Source organism: Protobothrops mucrosquamatus, unplaced genomic scaffold (assembly GCF_001527695.2).
Source record: "Protobothrops mucrosquamatus isolate PMUCROS unplaced genomic scaffold, P.Mucros_1.0 scaffold1229, whole genome shotgun sequence".
NCBI lineage: Eukaryota > Metazoa > Chordata > Lepidosauria > Squamata > Viperidae > Protobothrops > Protobothrops mucrosquamatus.
In genome coordinates, this window is record NW_015387436.1 from 60,535 (window position 1) to 80,637 (window position 20,103).

The following is a 20,103-nucleotide window of genomic DNA, read 5'->3' on the forward strand; positions in this document are numbered from 1 at the left end:
AACATCTTTTTTACATCGTGGTGACCAAAACTGGATGCAGTATTCCAAGTGTGGCCTTACCAAGGCATTGTAAAGTGGTATTAATACTTCACGTGATCTTGATTCTATCCCTCTGTTAATGCAGCCTAGCACTGTGTTGGCTTTTTTGGCAGCTGCAGCACACTGCTGGCTCATATTTAAATGATTGTCCACTAGGACATCGAGGTGCCTCTTGCAGTTACTACTATTGAGCAAGGTAGTCCCTATACTATACCTGTGCATTTGGTTTTTCTTGCCTAAATGTAGAACCTTACTTTTTTCACCACTGAATTTCATTTTGTTAGATAGCGCCCAGTGTTCAGGTCTGTCCAGGTCCTCCTGTATCTTAAGCCTGTGATCAAGGGAATGAGGGATTTTTCAAGAGGAGCACCTTCAGTTTGGATTCTTCTGCCCCCATTCACACACACCTTTTCTCTTTCTAAAAGGGACTATCAACTATCCTTTTTTACTTAATTTTGATCCTTTTTCATAGGACCTTCGGAAAGGAGGGGCTTCAGAAATGGACAGCAGGGAATAGCTGTCATCTATCTTATTTTGACTTTATTAGATTATGATGATATATACTTTTTCTGTTATTATTATAAACCACTAGAATCTAGTGAGTAGGAGACATATATATTTTGTAAACAAAATGATCTAAGATGCAATATGTCAATATGCAAAAGTGTTCCCCAGTGACATCTCTATGACATAATGCCAAAGAAAAGATATTAGGAGGATGTATGCAATGTAGGTGAGAGTCAGTCTTGGTGCAGTGGTTAAGGTATCAGACTAGAAACTGGGAGGCCATGAGTTCTAATCCTGCCTTAGGTACAAAGCGAGCTGAGTGACCTGGGCCAGTCAGTGTCTCAGCAAACCACTTCTGAAAAAACCTTGGCAAGAAAACTGCAGGGATTTGTTCAGGCAGGCTCAGAGAATAGGACACAATTTAATGGGGAAAAAATGCAACATGGGTACATTTGCCATTTCAGGTGAGCTTATGATACTGATATGTCTCATATTCAGCTGAAAATTACTATTTGTTTGATCCTCTTATTTGGAAGAATCGCTCTCAGGAAACTAAAGTTGAACCCTGAAACCATTATACGTCTTCTGTAAAATTCTGGCCCCATACAGTATATAGTATGACAGCACTCATGAAGATTATAGTGACATGAATTGGTCTGTTCCCAATCCCTCTCTTTTATATCTCTTTACCTATACGTTCATTGTTTCCTCATTTACACATCAATCTATACTATAAAAAGTAATTTCCATGAAAATTCAGATTTAATCATTTGGTTTATTTATCAACTCATACGCCACACTAATCACAAAGTCACTCTTCATAGCTTATACAATAGGATTAAAAAAGCAAATTAAAAATTGACAAATGGAAATAATAAAAAACAACAAAACCAACAGCTTTTTAAAATACATTTTCTTTCACGTTAAAGATACATAGATGCACCCAGACATGCTTGGAGCCCAACATCGAGACCAAACATTTGAAAAAACAGAATTTACTAGACAACCAATTTCTCACTTCCTTATTAGGCTGGGAACTATTCAGTGCACAAAGCATTCTTGGTGGAAATACTTCACAAGAACAGAAAAGGAGCATCTGTGAGGACAAAGATTCAAGGATACTTAAATGGATAATTCCAAGCATGTGTCCTCAGAAGCTTTGAGAAGCTCAAGAAGAGAGTTCAGTGGGAATTACTCTGCACAGAATACAGACCCAAGTGTTTGTGAATATCATGAGATGGGTACAGATTTGAGATTACTCATAAAGGTTGCTCTAAAGAGACCATATGCTAAATAAGTAAATGAGGCAGTTGAGAAGAAGGAAGACTTTCCACTATAATTCTAAGGAGCCAAGAGAGATAATTGAAACTCTCTCCCACTGAAGTCCTTCTCTGCTTCCCTTCTGGGTGATGGGTGCTCAGCGCCCTCACCTGTGTGAATCAAATCATTTGGTTACCAGTTTTCCACTTTTCCTAGAGTTTCACTTGGGATGTCTGCAGCATGCTGCTTATGGGTATGGGAAATGATGTGGTTTCCCTACCCAGTCTTACTTTCCTCAGATGAAGTGGGAGGAGGTAAAGGCAAAGAATCAAGACTGAGAACTATTCTCTGCTCCATTGGCAGCTAACTGCACCCAGTGATGAATGAGCTCATTGCTGGGTCCTACACCGGTTCCTCCACTGAGGATTGAGAATCTCTAATAAAGCTGCTTCCATTTCCTCCAGCATTCTTGCTTGGCTGTATATTTTATTAACTGCTCCAGAGTAATATAGGACCATAGCTTTAGGATAGTGTGCTCATGAAAGAAAGTATTTTTTTTGGGGGGGGGAGAAGAGAAATACAAAGATAATAAGAGAGCGGGGTAGGAGATAATGTCAGAAGCCTTATATGAAGAAAAATCTCCCAGATTGAGGGATTCGATGCTGTTGTTTCTGTGTAGAAATGCCAACATCAATCATGCAGGAGAAACATTTTGCAGGACTATAATACATTAGCAGTGGTCTGTTGAATAAGAAGCCCCTTGTGGATTAAAAGGGTCTTGCAAAAGATCCCTCTAGTCTATAGTTACCCTAAACTTTTATTTAGCTTTAGGTTCCTAGTGCTTAAAAGAAATAAATTGGAAAGTTAATGCTAATTTGAGAATTCTGGGAATTAAAATCCACAACTTGTTAAAGTTGTCAAGGTTGAGAAATCCTGGTCTATTCAGTAAATAAAGTTGTCATAAGACCAATATACAGTGAGGCTTCAGATATAGGAAGTCCCTTGCCTTTTGTCTTTATGTGAGCAAACAAAGAGAAAATCTTGCATTATAATTCCCAGACCAAGAACTATGACTAAACATCTGAGAATGGTTTAAAATGGTAGGACACCACGGCTTGCTCAAAAGTTTTTAATCAGAGTTTCCCAGGTTGTAATCCAGAAGATTTCTTGGTAAGTTTGCTACTTGCACAGTTCAGAAGTTTATTTATATGGAAAGTATCTTTTTCTTTATCTGCTCTTATAAGTCTGTTCTATGTTACTTTTATGTGTTCTTGTGACATAGTAGTTCTTTTTTCACAGATTATAGAAAGTAGGGATACAAAGAAAAGATGTAGTTCACATCATATTTTTCATGGGACATTAGACCCATGTAAGGTTTTTTTTTCTTTCACAATTAATTTTTAATTATGTATTGATCCAGTCTGGATTAAGTTTCCCTGAAGACATGATAGGAGCAGACTGGTTGAGACAATCTAGGCAAGATGGACTTCTGAAAAACAAGCCTACCGCAATAATTGGGGTTAACAGTTTCCCACTTATATTACATTAGCTAACATTTTAATGAAATATATGTGATTTAATGTGTTTTTAATTCTAATGGTGCTGTTGCTTTTTTCATCTGCTTTTGTTTTCATGTATGCATATATAATCATGCAAACTATGCAAGAAAGCTGTCAAACTATGGGGAAATGTTGTAAGGGTTGATCTTAAAACCTGATATCTAAAGGCCAGGTGGCCTCTATGGGTAAATGCCTAGATATAAATGAATTATATGACTCCATCATGCATGCAGTTCACTTTTCTACGAGACCATGAAGTACAGTTTTACAAAATCAAACTTGCAGATTACAAGATTGCTGAAAAGTAAAATGCAATTCTACAAGTCTTTTATTCTACACATTTGCAAACAGAGCAAGCACAGAGGAATCATCAGTATTATCAAAGTCATCCCATGTCTGCAAATTATGCTGTGGGAATTGGACTTCACACAGTTGAGTATATCAAATATAAAGGAACAGTTGTCCTTAAAGTTAGGACAGCTGTCTCCCTATCAGAAATGCTTAGTTCAATATTGTAAAATAGCCCTTCTTCTTTGATGCTGGAATTTACCTCGGTTCTATTATAAGAGCTTATGTTGTTTCCAGGAAATAGTAAAATGACACATATGAGTGCTTACAAAAGTTTTTGCTTCTGAGTGTGTTTTGCTTGGTAGGAGATCAATAGAAAAGCTGAAGTCTAAGGATGCCATGTGAATCCCCTTTGCATTAAAATGGACCCTAGCAAGATTCCAGAAGCATAATAATTCTTCCTTATTTGGTTTCAATTCCTGAGAAGCTTTTTTATCCTAAGTAGCAGTCATGCAATCAAGGGAGACTTCCTTAAGCTCTGTTTAAAAGAGCAGAAGCAAGTAAAGAGAAAAACAAGAGTACAGCCTGCTTGAAGATGCACGAAGAAGAACATAGTCACTCAAGGAGCTTGGAGTTTGATCATCCTGAGAAATAGCACCATCTGTAAATTATACAGCTGAATTGCAAACTAGAATTGATATAAAAGGTTAGCATTACTTGTGCAGCTTTTAAGTATTAATGCAGAGTGGGCCAGGGATTGTAGAATAAGACTGTTGCACAGAAGCAAGAGAGCACTGATCTTTCACTTCATATATGCAAACTACTACTTCAGTTGAGATCATGCAGTTCCAAATTGCTTGTTAAACTACAGGAAATGTATACAGATTATTTGGGGATGGTACAATGTTTATCAGAGACACAGGATGAGTGAAAAAAAGCCTTGTCTTTCTCTTACTTCTTTATTTCCAGTCCAAGTCAGAAACCTCTTAATTTCTATTAAAAACTTAAATGAGCATACAAAATGTATATGCATAAGATCCTATATCGCAGGGGTCCCCAACCCTCGATCCATGGACCAGTACTAGTCTGTGGCCAGTTAGGAACCGGTCTGCACAGCTGGAAGCCTGCTGCAAGTCTGCAGGGGTCTGGGTAGGGGTGGGAGAATGGCAGGGCACAATCCAGCTTGCTTGGTGCAAAGGTTCTTGCAACTGGCTTGCAACATCTGAGTTCAGCATCCTTCCTCCTCCTGCTTCTTGTGCTCTCTCTTCTTCTGCCTCCTCCTCCTCCTCCTCTTCTTCCTGCTTCCTCTTCCTCCTTCTATTTTTTCTTTCTCCTACTCCTCTTCTTCCTCACTTTCCTCCTCTCCCACTCCCGGCACCCCACTGGGCTCGTGCTCACTTCGCGCAAGTCTCCAAGTTTGCAAGGCAAGTGCGTGCCAGCCCAGCTTGCAACTGGGGGGGGGGCAAAACCTCGTTGGAGGGGATCCCCCCCCAAGATATGTGTTTGTGAGGATGCTTTCTCAGGGTGCAAATAGGGGCAAGGAGAAGCTACCTTTCACTTTAGGCACTGCATCTTCAAGGGAATCTCTCTCTCGTTTGTACCTTTTCTAAGACCACTGAGTTTTTTGCTTTTGTTTTGATGGTGCTCCAGGTGCCTCATGTTTTGGTAATTTCCTGCCTGTTTTTCGTGGTGTGTGTGTGTGTGTGTGTGTTCATGCTCCTTTCTTCATGCAGCTCTCAAGTTTGCAAACCAAGCATGCTCCTACCCAGCGTGCAATGGGGGAGGGGGAGGGGAGAAGCTACATTTCCCCTTAGGCACTGTGTCTCCAAGGGAATCCCTCTCTCATCTGCACCTTTTCCAAGGCTGCTTGGCTTGCGCAGTGCCCCCCCCCTCTCTCTTTCAATGGTTTTCTCAGCACTTCCTCAACGTGCTGGGTCTTTGGTTTGTTTTGCTGGAAGGCTGATTTTAGGATTGCCTCTTTTCATTCCCACTTTCTTAGAAGCAGAAAGTCACTGATACAGTATAATAATAATAGAAATAAAGTGCATTATTTGTTTATTTTAAAAAAATTAGAATAAATATAATGAATCATCTTGAAACCTCCCCCCTCCCTGGTCCATGGAAAAATTGTCTTCCATGAAACCGGTCCCTGATGCCAAAAAAGTTGGGGACCTCTGCTATATTGGAAGGATCTTGAGCATGTGGTGTCTAAAAGTGGCCATTTGAACTATAATATGTAGAGGTAGCTATGTTCATCTTTTGTAGCTCTCCCCCCCCAAAAAAAATTTAAACACCACACATCTTGAGTGTACATCTGAATCTCTGAATTAGTGGATTGTGTACAACAATAAGTTGACCTGCAAGGCAGTCTCTAGGTTAAAGACCCTAGACTGAGTAGACCAGTTTAAGCATGCCTGTAATATAATAATAATAATAATAATAATAATAATAATAATAATAATAATAATAATAATAATAATAATAATAATAATAATAATAATAATAATAATAATAATAATAAAGTTGGAAGGGACCTTGGAGGTCATCAAGTCCAACCACCTGCTCAGGCAGGTAACCATATACCATTTCGGACAAATGGCTGTCCAGTTTCTTCTTAAAAACGTCCAGTGTTGGAGCATTCACCGCTTCTGGAGGCAGGTTGTTCCACTGGTTAATTGTTCTAACTGTCAGGAAGTTTCTCCTTAGTTCTAGGTTGCTTCTCTCCTTGATTAGTTTCCATCCGTTGCTTCTTGTCCTGCTTTCAGGCGCTTTGGAAAATAGCTTGACTCCCTCTTCTCTGTGGCAGCCCCTAAGATATTGGAACACTGCTATCATGTCCCCCCTCGTCCTTCTCTTCATTATACTAAACATACCCAATTCCTTATATTTTTTTAACCTCCAGTCCCCTAATCATTTTTGTTGCTCTTCTCTGTACTCTTTCTAGAGTCTCAACATCTTTTTTACATCGTGGTGACCAAAACTGGATGCAGTGTTCCAAGTGTGGCCTTACCAAGGCATTGTAAAGTGGTATTAATACTTTGCGTGATCTTGATTCTATCCCTCTGTTAATGCAGCCTAGCACTGTGTTGTCTTTTTTGGCAGCTGCAGCACACTGCTGGCTCATATTTAAATGATTGTCCACTAGGACTCCAAGATCCCTCTCACAGTTACTACTATTGAGCAAGGTGCCCCCATACTATACCTATACATTTGGTTTTTCTTGCCTAAATGTAGAACCTTACTTTTTTCACCATTGAATTTCATTTTGTTAGATAGGGATTGCTGCATGTGGCACATGTACAACTAAGGCTAATAACTTTCTCTATGTAGTACTACTAAAAAGAATTAAATGAAAACCTTGACTCATCAAAGCATTGATAGCCATATACAAGTCAGTATCTAAATGCTGATCAGATTTTGGCTTTTCAGCAAGTCACTAAAAAAATCTATGAATACAAGGAAAATTCTTGCCTATTTGTGGATATAGGGGGATAACATGAATAGGCCTGAATTAGGACATGTTTTGCATAATTCTAGAGAGATAATTGCTAAATAATATAAATCATGAATGTTTAGTGAATGATTCAAGACTGGGCAGGAAATAACACAATTATGTTTCATATCCCTTTGGTTGTTTAATATATTTATGAATAAATATTTTGATTGTGGTCTTGATTAGGAGTGTAAGTGCATTATATACAGGCAATGACATGTTGCTGGATAAAATCTGAATGTTTTGCTGTGAATATTAGAAATACTGTTTGATGAATTTAGAAGTATGAATCTGAAACTTAACATATCAAAGACCAGGATGGTTGTTTGACAATGAAAATGAAATAGAATAATGGGTAGGTAGATTGGTACCAGAGGACAATTTGTTTTTAGGTTGGTCAAATAGTGCCTCAACTTCATTTTATTTTCAGCAAAGATGGAGAGCCAAGAAGAGACATCTGGTCTAGGCAGGAAATGGTGTCTTATTAGTCAGGCAGATATAAGGACAGATATACATGCATTTAGGAGCAAGAGTAAAGGGAACTCTTCCTCGCCATTGTGTGGTTCTGATTTTTTCTTATCCACAGTTTAATAAATAAAAATGGATAAATGGAAGCATGCCCATTTACTATCTTCTTAAATATTGAGGACAGAAACTTGATTGGCAAGCTGTGCTAAGACTTCATGTGATTTTAGAATTGAATGGGCAAACTCAGCCATTGTATTTGTAAATCCTAGCATAGCACCATGTGTGAATCGGGGCACCATGGGTTCTAGAACAAAACACAACTAAAAGAAAGCATGATGTAGAGTTGTAGGTGAACCAAGCCAGTGTGGCAACTTCAGTTCAGTCCAAATCTCTCAAGAGAAATTCAATTAAAATGGGGAGAGAATTGACGGAAGAAAGAATGAGATCACAGACTTTTGTCCCAAAGCTGATGAGTCCTTATAAATATACATTTAAATACAGAAGAAAAGCTGGGATTGTCCATGTTGTCTTAATATGAGGAAATCTGGTGGCACAGTGGTTAGAATGCAGTATTTTCCAAGCTAACTCTGCCCAGAGCCACAGGTTCAATCCTGACTGGCTCAAAGTTGACTCAGCCTTCCATCCTTCCGAGGGTGACAAAAGGAGGACTCAGATTATTGTGGGCAATATGCTGACATTATAAACCACCCAGAGAGTGCTATAAAGCATTATGTGGCATTATATAATTCTAAATGCTATTGCTATTGCTATTAATATGGACTTTCTTAAAACACTACAATTTTGAGAAATGTATATTTATAAATGCAAAGTGTGCTTGTGACAAAAAGCATTAATATTGTGCAAATCACGATCGAGACCAGCTTTTTGTTTGCATATAACACAGTGGGAAATAAAACATCTGCTCCATAATTGTATGAAAGTACCTACTATACTAGTTACAAACTTCTCATAATCTATTCAATAGAAACTAAAGCCCAAATCCATTAGTAGGTTGAGTTTTTATTATTACAGAAGTTAAAAACAATTGCTACTTGTTAAATTTATGAACTTCTGAGATTCTGAGGACTCAGGATCCTTTTCCATATTTTAGAATTTAGCACTAAGTCAAGCATATGCAGGAATGTGCCAGATACCAGCAGCTTTTACTCTGAATAACAACTCTTAATTGACAAAGAGAAGAGAAGAAATACTTGGAAAACAAAGCTCATAAAATTCCTTCAGTGTTCAGTTTCCATAACTATCTACTCTTATCTAATTCAATCCCGCCTTATATCTCTGAATCACAGCTGAATCACAGGGACTTGCCCCCTAAACCCATTTCTGTGAGGAAGATGGAAAAGGGCATGTTACAGGAATACCTCCTGACTGACTTGAAAGTGCCTCAAAGCTATGAACTTCGCTTGACACCCATAACCCGGTTTGGGATGGGGGACATGGCTACCCGTATCATCCACTATATAGAACGTGAGTGTCTCTTTCTCTCCATTATTTGACCGTTTTTGAACCCTCAAAGGAAGGTATTAACTGAAGGAAGTGTATTTCTTTTGACAAAGTCTTAGTAGACCTGCATTATTCAGAGAAACCTTTTCCCACTGATCTTTCCCATATATATTGAACAACAAATCTCAAAATTTCCGGGTGGGGAATTGTAAAAGTTATATCTCAACACTTCCAGAGATCAAGGTGATATATATATATAACCAAAGCAGTTAATGTGAAATATGTCATCAGTTTGCTTCCAACTATTAGGTTACGTGGTCATTTGTATCCATGAATCATTTTAGGGGGGAAATGAATAAATAGTACATAGTTCAATGATCAAATAGCACCTTAGGTAAGTGTATTCAATTTAGAAAGAAACAATCAAATCTTTATTATGATTATAGACCATTGAAAGGTACAAGATCCGGAGGAATTTTTGAGCCTTTATTTTAGCATCAATGAATATCAAACTTTTTTCTATCGCACATTTTACTGATTTATTAGTATGGAATATAAAGTTGGACATGGTTTTATGCAAGCATACTATATAGCAATTTAATGGGAAAACAAGGGGCATCAAATTCTTTAGATATGGAGCTTTCTCCTACAGGATTTAATCCTGTCCCAAACTTCTTTTCATATGAAATTTAGTCTAATGATATGATACAAGGTACATCCTTTCCCAAATATTGGCATCCATTCTTTCAAGTTATCTTAATTCCCACCAAGTTCCATGAAAGAATGGGATTCAATCCTATGTAAACCACCCAGAGCTGCTTGATGAGTGGATAGATGGATGAAAAATAAATAAATATAATACATTTCTTATTTTTCAAAAAGAACACAATTTCTTGTGGCCAGTCTTGTTGGGGCAATTTTCAAGATTTAAATTATAAATTATCTGCATTCAATCTCAACTTTGAATCTGCCCAGGAACAAAAGGATAAAGGTATTTAATCAGATCAAATCCAGGTACTTGTTTTTTTTCTGTTGCATCTTTAACTGTGTTAATATAAAGGTATTTTATAAATCTATTTCTGTTTCCTTTCTCAGCAATCAGCTACCCTAACCCAGTAGGTAAGTGATTATTCCCCCGTGCTTTCTTTATCTTTTTATGTATCCTGCTTCTTAAAATTGAAGTGGAATCTTGATAGTGAAAAACATTCTTTGAAACTAAAATTTATTGAAAATCCTTGCTTACCACATGTAGTAAAATTAATTTAAAACACCTAGAATAATTTTTCACTTATATCCAGCCACTGTTTGTTTTCTGGATCAATGCCACTTTTATATGCTTTACATTTCCAAGGAATGTTATTCAATAAATGTATCTAATAAATGAAGTATTTACCAGCAAAGAATCAGCTGAGCCAAAGAATACAGCCAGACATAAAAGAAGATGCTGTATGCATACATCATAACGTATGATGTATGCAGTGCCTAAGTTTAGAGGTAGGATTAGTGTTTTTAAACAAAATTTAACAGGAAAGTAGGGAAGACCCAGAAAAGACAATTTGATCTATTTGTGTCAGGTGCAAATAACCAGATTCACACATGTAGAGTATAAAATAGCTACTTTATTGCTCAAGCATATTTCACAACAATCTTTACAGACTGGCAGTTTGCCACCAGAAAGACTAAGGAAGGTCCAACAGTATTCAAGGAGAGTCGGACCTTGCCTTCTTGTGTCTACATAACGATTCCAGACTGATCTCCCGCTTGATCCCTCCTCCTGAATGTGACAGTCTCTCTCCGTCAACTTGATCATAAGAAACTGGCAGATGACCATTAGATGGCAGTAAAGAGTCGGTTTTCTTACTGCCATCTAATGGTTGTTGAGACTGTTACAGGCCAGATTATGGCAGCTTTAATTTTTCTCAGGTTACACTCTTCATCCATCAAGCCCCATTGTTATCTAATGATATCAGTAACACATCTCTAGAATTCCATCACCTGCTACTGAATCCTTTTAACTAGAGATCTACAAACAAATCATTTATTTGTACCAACTCTGTTTGTTGTGCCAGTGAATATGAATGTAGTTAATCTAAGAGGGGGGTGGCATGCAGAATTATCTGAACTTAATCCAGGGCTCTGACCCACACAGACCATACCTATGAGGGCTTCAGCCTTTAGTATATTTATCTGGAGATAAATGTACAGCTACTTAAAGACCAATAGGAATAGAAGAGTCACGATATTCTAGTTAGGCTTAGCTTCTTCCATGAGTCAGGTTCTTGTTTCAGTTGTATGGGTTCACTTGCAAAAAAATAAATACATCCAAAATTGAATCACAGGAATAAAAGAAAGTTGATGTTGGTGGTATTGTTGTTATTGTTGTATATGTGTAGTTATTTATAGATCTACTTATCATCCAGGAAAGGCTACATTTGCTCCGGTACTTAATGCTAGAATCTCACTCTATTCATAATGTATGTATTGATTTGCCTTGAACTATAAGCTCTCATTATCTTCAACATGCCATGTCCCCAGAGTTTTGAATGGACAGGGCGATTCTAAAGGAAAATGATTATTTAGGACAGTCCAGGAAACTGTGGAATTTGGCTGTAGAAATGTGCTTTCCAAATAAAGTTAACTCTTTATTATTTAGACAAGTAGAAACTAGGCTAGAAAAATAATGGGGAATATGGAATAGAACAGGGGTGTCAAACACGCAATGTCTCGTGATATGTCACAACGTATCACAACTTTTTTGCCATTGCCAGCAACGAGGTGGGTGCGGTTTCGCTATGATGCATCCGGTCCACGGGCCGGCAGTTTGACACCCCTGGAATAGAATGTTGACTTTGGATAATATTTTACATATAAAAATTATTTTTTGTATGAATAATTTTAAAAAGTACATACTTCTGTTTTGCTGAGGATTTCTTAAATCATTAAAAGTTATAAAATACTTTTAATATCAAAATTGATATCTATCTATCTATCCATCTATCATCTTTATCCACACACCCAACTAAACCAATTATATTCTTGGCCATCCAAGAATCTTTAGTAGCATCTAAAAGATCCTTCTTAAATAAGCCTCTTAAATAAGCAAAAGAGGTTAATTCATTTCAAGATAGTTTAGCTCCATTGCTGGAGGTTTTTGAAAAGTGATTAGACAACCATTTATCTGAAATTTTACAGGGTTCCTTGCTTGAGCAGGGGGTTAGACTAGAAACCTCCAAGGTCCCTTCCAACTGTTATTCTGTTAAGATTTGAATTCAGGGTCTTGGATTTTGCTACTATAGAGTGGTCTGCATCAAACTGAAAAACTTTTTCTTTTCAATGTGCATCAAACTGAAAAACTTTTTCCTTTCAGTGTGCTTCAGTTTCTCAGATCCCACAATTTAAATGCTGCTGCATTTTTCATTAATATGGTTGACCCTTCCATTGAATCCCTTGTGGGAAATAATAAAAAAAGCATACTGTGTCCCTGGATTCTGTAAGACATAATACAGAGAGATGATTCCATCTTGGAAGATTTTTTCCATCTGTTCATTTCCACCATATCTTTGTAAAAACCACTTTCATTAAAAACGTATACCGAATCCATTTTGGCAACCATTTTCTCAGCATGTGCCTTTATCTTGTTCTTTTAAACCTTTTTTCCCCCTTAATTTATTTGGCAAAAGCCCATCCATTCACACTTTTCAATCTCTCTAAGCTTATAAAGCTGTCAGGATTTTTTGTTTGTTTGGTTGCTTCTTGTTCCCACCCCCGAAGTGAAGTACGTATTCCTCTTAAAGGACCATTTGTTACATTTGTATTCTGAGGTGATCCTGATGGATACTAAAGGTTTTTGAAGGACTTGCTAGTAATGATTATAAAGCTATTCCTTCTGCATCATAGTTTAGTACACGGCAACAAAATGATGAAATATTAGATGATCTCATCAAGCAAATACTGTAATCAGAGATCAAGATCCAAATACATTATGTCCTCACTGTGAGTGTGTTGTTATTTTGGCATCATCATAGTTTGCTACAGACACTGCTGTTCTTAAGGGTCCCCAAGGTATATTCGCCCATTAAATGGAGTGCTAATAATAATACTATTAAGAGATGATAACAGCGATAAAGATGCAAATAAGCAGTATTCAAAATTTGGTGACTTTTGGTTCATTTTCATTTTCGGGTATTGACAGTGCTTAAAATAACTTCTTACCAAAGCACACATCTCAAGAAGAAGGCAGATTTTCAACCTCTAGCCCATCCCAAGGTACAATAAATATATAAACATAATTCCAGCTCTCCAGCAATTTATGCCCTGCAGTCAAACAACATAACTCTTCTTATCATTCTGATTTGTCAGAAAGCAGATTCATATCTATCACCCCAAACTGCTACCACAGATTTGAAGACCAGCCTCAAGAGATTGCAGATCTGAAGGAATAAACTGGAGGGGGAGGGGTGGATAAGAGATAGGAATCCCTTTGATCATTCCTTAGCTCAAGAATTCCCCACATGGACCTATAGCTGCTTTTCTTTTCAGTGCATGGGGATTACTTCCACAGACATTAGGACCTAGAGAAAGTAAAGAAGCTGGTTTTGACAAAGATAGGCAATATACATTACCAGAACAACGAGAGGAAAAATATGTCTTAAGTTCAGAACAAGCAGAAGAAATGTGAAAATGACAGGTACCTCCCTAGTGAATATGAATATAAGAGGGTAAGAGGTAAAGTACAATCAGAGTTGCAAGATTATGTTACTATAGCTAATCTTAATACAAGTAGTTTTGCCGTTCCTCTGGAGTTGATTCTTGGTCAGGTCTACATAATGGGAATCCAGTCCTGTCCCTTTGGAGATATAGTATCTGAGAAATATCCATTGACAATTGCTTGAAAGAAGAAGTATTTATGTTAAAGGAACCATCTTTTCATTTATTACTAGTCTCCCTGGTATTGTGAAGAGATCTGTTCCTATTATGTTTGTTTGAGGTGTCCTAGGTAACATCATCAGTGTTAGTCTAGCACTGATGATGTTAGACTAGCACTGATGATGTTACCTAGTTTAGGTAATGAAACATCTGCAAGAAAACAATCAAGCTCAGAGAGCACAAAGGACCCCTCATTTCAACCCTGAGCTGCAAATATTATCCTTTATTGGTACCACATTTGTTTAAAACAGTATATATAAGGTCCATGATGAATAGAAAGTAATTTTGCAGTCAAGCCCAAATGGCTGGTCTAAATTCAATTCTTGATGCTCTCAGCTGGAGAGGAAAAAAATTTGCAAATTTTCTCAATTTACTCCTGTACTAAATTATCCAACTGATATTTGTAAGAAGTTGTAGGAGAGACATTGAGCAGTTGGTTTATAAGGATGGAAGGACCATCACACATGGCTCTCCAATAAACTTCCGATGGGATTTTCCATGGATCAGAGTGAAAGGCAAAGATTAATTTGCCTATGGTAAGATTAATTCCTATAGTAGCCTGATGTTAGGGACACATAATGCTGATTAATCTATAGATTAGGTCCACAGGAGCGTCCAACTCGCAACGTCACGTGACGTGTCGTGATGTATCATGACTTTTTTTCCATTGTCGGCAATGGGGTGGACGCGGTTTCGGCATGACGCATCCGGCCTATGGGCCAACAGTTTGACATCCCTGGATTAGGAAATAATATAATTATTTCATCATCTGCTTTCTCTTTAGTTAGTAAGATTTCTCTGCATTATTAAGGCTTGCATGTCATACAGTGCTAGACATAGAATTTTACATCATCTGACCACATAAGTTATGGAAGCTAGTTAATGGAGTGTTATTTTCCAGACATTTGTGTTGATACAGGAATTATATCAGAACTAAATTTAATTTTGAATGTTTGCTTCCATTCTTGATTTAACTGGCTCCTTACTAGTTTTTGATCATAAAAGTTCTGAGAATCTTTCCTTCCTCCTCTCTTTTTTTTAAAAAAAGAGAATCCCAGAATTAATATTTATTACACCCTCTTTCTATTACCCCCTTAAATTTTTAATTAGCTCTACTTGTGAGTTTTTAAATAGATATTGTGTAGCAGCCTAGAAGTCCTAAGAAAACAGTGAAAGGAATGCTTTGACTGAGCTGGCTGCATTATGGTCTTGTTGTTGTTGTTAATTGCGAAGTCATGAAAAAATGCTGTTGCATATCTGGTGGATCCACATAGGAAAAAAAATCAGATTGTAGATAGATTTGTGGTTTGAACCTTTTAAATTCTTTTATGTGCTATGTTTTTTAATCTTCTCCATTGATGAGCTTGCAGATGAACTAATTCCAGACCACTTGCTATAAAGCACAGATTCCGCAAAAGCTGCCTTAAGGACTCCAGCCTTAAGATGGAAACCAGCTTGAAGTAAAGGGAAAGTGTACAAATAATCAGTTAAAAGACACAGGTATATTGAAAAGTGTCTGTGCTTACCTAAATAGCCAACAGACAATAGAAGTTGTCAGCTTTGGCATTGATAAATAAATTATTTAGCAGATCTGTTGTGGTTATGAATGGGAGCTTCCATGCCTTCTCCTCCCTTATAATAAAAAAGCAAAAATTAAATCGCAGAAATTGTTGGGTTTCAAAAAAGATAGAAAGGGCCCCCAGTGGGGCGTCCTCTATTTCTGGCCTCACAGAGAGGACTATTTGTTCTGTTCGTGGCAGCCTAATGCTTGCATGGCGGGAGTGAATGCTGATTAGGAAGAATCTAAGACTTTCTGTTGATAACACAGTTTATTACTTAACAAGTATGCCCAAATTTGGTTCCATTTCACTGCAGTGTCTTTACCTTTCCTTCTGTGCAAAGTCAAATTTTTATATTAGTTTTGTTTAGCATTGGCAATAAATTGAGTTTAGAATTGAAATCAGTGAAATTAAAGTGGAAGATGCAAATTAAAGTCTTCTAGTTGAACAAAGCTTCTGGTGAGATTTTTTCTTGAGAGAAGTAGCGAAGCCATTTGCCTACAGTCTAGCCCAGTGGTTCTTAACCTGGGCGGTATCGCCCCCCAGGGGGCGATTTCATTTTTCAGGGGGGCGATGGAATGAAAAGGGGCGGCGTGGGGGCGATGGAACGAAAAGGGGGCGATAGGGGGGCAATGGAGCGAGATGTTTTGGGGACACTTTTGAGCCTTCCCCTGCAGCTCCAAGCGTTCTCCGCCATTTGTAGAGAGAGACAGAGAGAGGCACTTGTGCTTCTCTCTCTCTTTCTCTCTCATGCGGATTTGCCCCCTTGCAGGCCTCCTGATTGGCCCTGTGCCCAGGCGCCCCACCCTCTGGGAGAAGCGCGGCCAGGAAGTCCCTTTCCCTGGCTGGCCCCGTCCGAGGTACACGTGGTCGGGGAACCGCACGGGGAAGCCTGGAATCCCCGCTGGGAGCAGCCTGCCAGAGCCTCTGCTGAGCAGGCCAGCCTTCCCGCAAGCCACAGCCATGAGAGAGAGCAGCCCCTGCGATCTGCAGCTGCGGGACCATTGGCCCAGCTGGCTGGGAAGGCACGCCGGAGTCCCGGCTGCTTTGTCAGCGAAGAATGTGAGGTGAGCAGAAGATGGGGGGGAGAAAGGGAAGGAGAGGAAAGAGAGAGGGAGAAGGGAAAGAGAAAAAGAGAGAGAGAGAAAGAGAGAGGAAGCGCAAGTGCCTCTCTCTCCCTCTCTCTTTCTCTCCTCACCTGGAGAAAGAAGGGGGAGGGAGGGAGAGGAAAGATTTGACCACCCACCCAGTCTGCTCTAAAGGCACAGTGAAAACACAGCCAGCACTCCCCCAGAAAATCTCTCATTTTCACTCATTTCAAGCTAGCAGTTGTGGTTCTACGTAGCTTGACTACCCTGTGATATATAGATTAAAATGTAATTATTAAAAGTCTCTGAATATTCAAACCTTGCCCAGCCCTCACATCCACAAAATTATTAACTTTATTCTGGGGGAGAGAAATGAAAGTTTATATAAATTCATTTCACATTTTAAGAGGTCTGCAGTATTGCAAAGTTGTGATTGAGAGGTTATGTTGGGGGAGGGGGGCGATGACAACTTCCTCATTGGCTCAAGGGGGCGATTCATTCAAAAAGGTTAAGAACCACTGGTGTAGCCTACAACCCTGTGGAAACCTTATGGAAATATTAACTAGACTTTACCCTACTTAGCTTCTCCAAGATGTTTTCTAGTGCCACACATGAACACAAAACAAGTAGTGACAAATTCTGCTTTGCTGAAGGCAATGGGAATGAGGAAGAGTGCTTTTATCTGACAATGCTCACAAAAATCAACCTATAATGGCAGGATTACTTGTAGGAACTGGGATTATAGTTTATCCTCTTAGAAATTCAAAATTAATGCAATCATCTATAGCTGAGGTTATGTGGTGGGATTGGGTGAAATGACCAAGCCTCCCTCACAACCTTTAAAGCCATTCTGTCCTTAATCCATATAGCTGCAATTGGGATTCAATCATTTTCATGCCAATAATGCATTGGAAGATCTGTTTAAAAGCTCACTTCTGTCCCAGCCTCTCAGGACCTTAAACAGATTGTTTTTGTGATTTCCTAGTCTCACATCTCCTGTGTGCATATTCTGCTTCTTCTTCAGTTACAGAAGCTGGGCAGTCCCCAGCACTCAGCATTAAAAACTGTGGCTAATTTGGATTAGAATGCTAATTAGAACTGAATGGACCGCGTAGAGAGCACTTAGTCAGGGTTAATTAGTGGTTAAGTGGCCAGCCAAGCTCCCTTTGGCTGCTGTGTTTACTTCACTGGCAGGAGTTTCACCAGCCAGCTGAGTTTTCATGAGGTCTTCCAGGGCAAGTGCTCAGCAGACTTTCACCAGTGGTTGCCCTTCAGTTCTAACCAATAAATTACTTTAAGCTGATCCTTCACATCCAGCCCAGAGCAGAGCTGAATGAGCATGCACTGCATGCCCATTTTATTGAGTTTAAAACTAAGCCCTGTTCTATCTTGAGAGAAATGGAAGTGGAATAAAATGAAGGAGGCCAAAAGCAGGCCAAAGAAAGAGGAAAGGTGTACACATCTGCTCAACAACCCAAAAAGATCTTGACACTCATAGACACACAATCTAATGCAGGAAATGTGATATGCATAGAAGCTTGAGACCAGGAAAAAAAAAATACTAACCTCACTTTCAGTCTTGACACCAGTTTTTTTAACACTTCACATTTGTTTTGCTTTGTACATTTCTTTTTTAAAGTTCTGATCCTTTTATTCAGGGCTGTTCTGTTATTGGGTTATCTTTCTTTATGTGTTCCATATAAGATCAATTTCCATCTCTTTCCACTGCCTTATTTTTGAGTATCAAGTTAGATTTTTCATCCAGTCCTGGATTGATGGGGTATAGCGAATGTAAAGACATTTGCCAGCCATTATTTCCCCTTTCAGATTATGACACCTTAGGCCATTGGGTTTATTTCTTCAAGTATTTTTGTGCCAACTTCCTGAGAATTATGGAGGTATTATCTGAGAATTCCGAAAAAATAATATCTATATTAAAGCTTTTTTTTAAGGAAAATGCTGAAACAATACTTTTAAAAGACACACTTTCTGGAGTCAGTGGAACCAATCACAGCCTCAAAAGTGCATTTTTGTAGTTATCAGAGAAAGCTATTTCTGGTTTAGCAGAAAAGTAAGTCTGTAAAAAGGTATTCCCTTTCTCCTGCAGATTTTAATAATGTGGCAAGTTCAGAACAGAACAGAACAGAATGACAGGTTCATACAAAATAGGAAGCCCTTTAGACAGATAAAATCTTGAATACCAATTGGCTAGCAACATAGGGTTTTAAAATTAGATTGGCATTATTACATTTGTAACATTTGTAACATTTAAAATTCTGGATTGCCTTCAAGAATAACAGTCCATAAAATATGTTGCAATAGCATAGATGTGATATATAAAAGGAGCATGGATAATCATTGCAAAATTATATTGACTGTAGCTAGTAGACCACAACCTACTCCTTGGTAAGCTAGAAAAAGGTGGAATAGACAACATCATCACCAAATGGATCGGTAGCTGGTTGTCAAACCGAACTCAACAAGTAGTCCTCAACGGCACTACATCCACATGGAGAGAAGTAAGCAGTGGGGTACCACAAGGTTCCGTCCTAGGCCCAGTACTCTTCAATATCTTCATCAATGACTTAGATGAGGGAATTGAAGGGGAACTCATCAAATTTGCAGATGGCACCAAACTGGCAGGAGTAGCCAACACCCCAGAAGACCAACTAAGGATCCAAAAAGATCTTGACAAACTTGAACAATGGGCCATATCCAACAAAATTGAGTTTCAATGTGGAGAAAAGTGAAGTTTTACATTTAGGCAGGAAAAATCAAAGATACAAGTACAGACTGGGCAAGACCTGGCTTAAAAACAGTAACTGTGAGAGGGACCTTGGATTCCTAGTGGACTATCACTTAACCATGAGCCAGCAGTGTGCAGCAGCAGCCAAAAAAGCTAATACAATCCTGGGTTGTATAAACAGAGGCATAGAATCAAGATCACACGAGGTATTAGAACCACTTTATAAAACCCTAGGAAGACCATACCTGGAATACTGCAGCCAGTTTTGGTCACCATATCACAAAAAAGATGTTGAGAGTTTGGAAAAAATTCAGAGAAGAGCAACTAAGATGATCCAAGGCCTGGAGACTAAAACATATGAAGAACAGCTGCAGGACTTGGGTTTGGCTAGTCTAAAGAAAAGAAGAAATAGGGGAGACATGATAGCAGTATTCCAGTATTTGAGGGGCTGCCATAAAGAAGAGGGGGTCACGTTATTCACCAAAGCAGGGGTCCCCAATCCCTGGTCCATGGACTGGTACCAGGCCACAGCATGCCAGCAACCAGTCCGCACAAACAAACAAAACTCCATCCATGGGATACAGGCAGCACACAAGCCCACACACTCTCGGGTCCACGGAAAAACTTTCCACAGAACCGGTCCTGGTGCCCAAAAGGCTGGACTAGAAGACCGCCAGCTTCTATTCTATTCTATTCTATTCTATTCTAT

At 38.7% G+C, this 20,103-nt stretch overlaps 1 protein-coding gene across 1 annotated transcript in view; it reads left to right on the forward strand.

The window, feature by feature from the left end:
* Positions 1 to 20,103, forward strand: part of LOC107291930 (MAM domain-containing glycosylphosphatidylinositol anchor protein 1-like) — a gene marked incomplete at its 5' end in the record, with an annotated part of 102,773 nt that overhangs the window by 38,245 nt on the left and 44,425 nt on the right. Inside the window, 2 exons of the mRNA XM_015820983.1 lie at positions 8,922 to 9,099; positions 10,171 to 10,194. Of these exons, the coding sequence (XP_015676469.1) occupies positions 8,922 to 9,099; positions 10,171 to 10,194 (202 nt within the window). The remainder of the gene's footprint in view (positions 1 to 8,921; positions 9,100 to 10,170; positions 10,195 to 20,103) is intronic.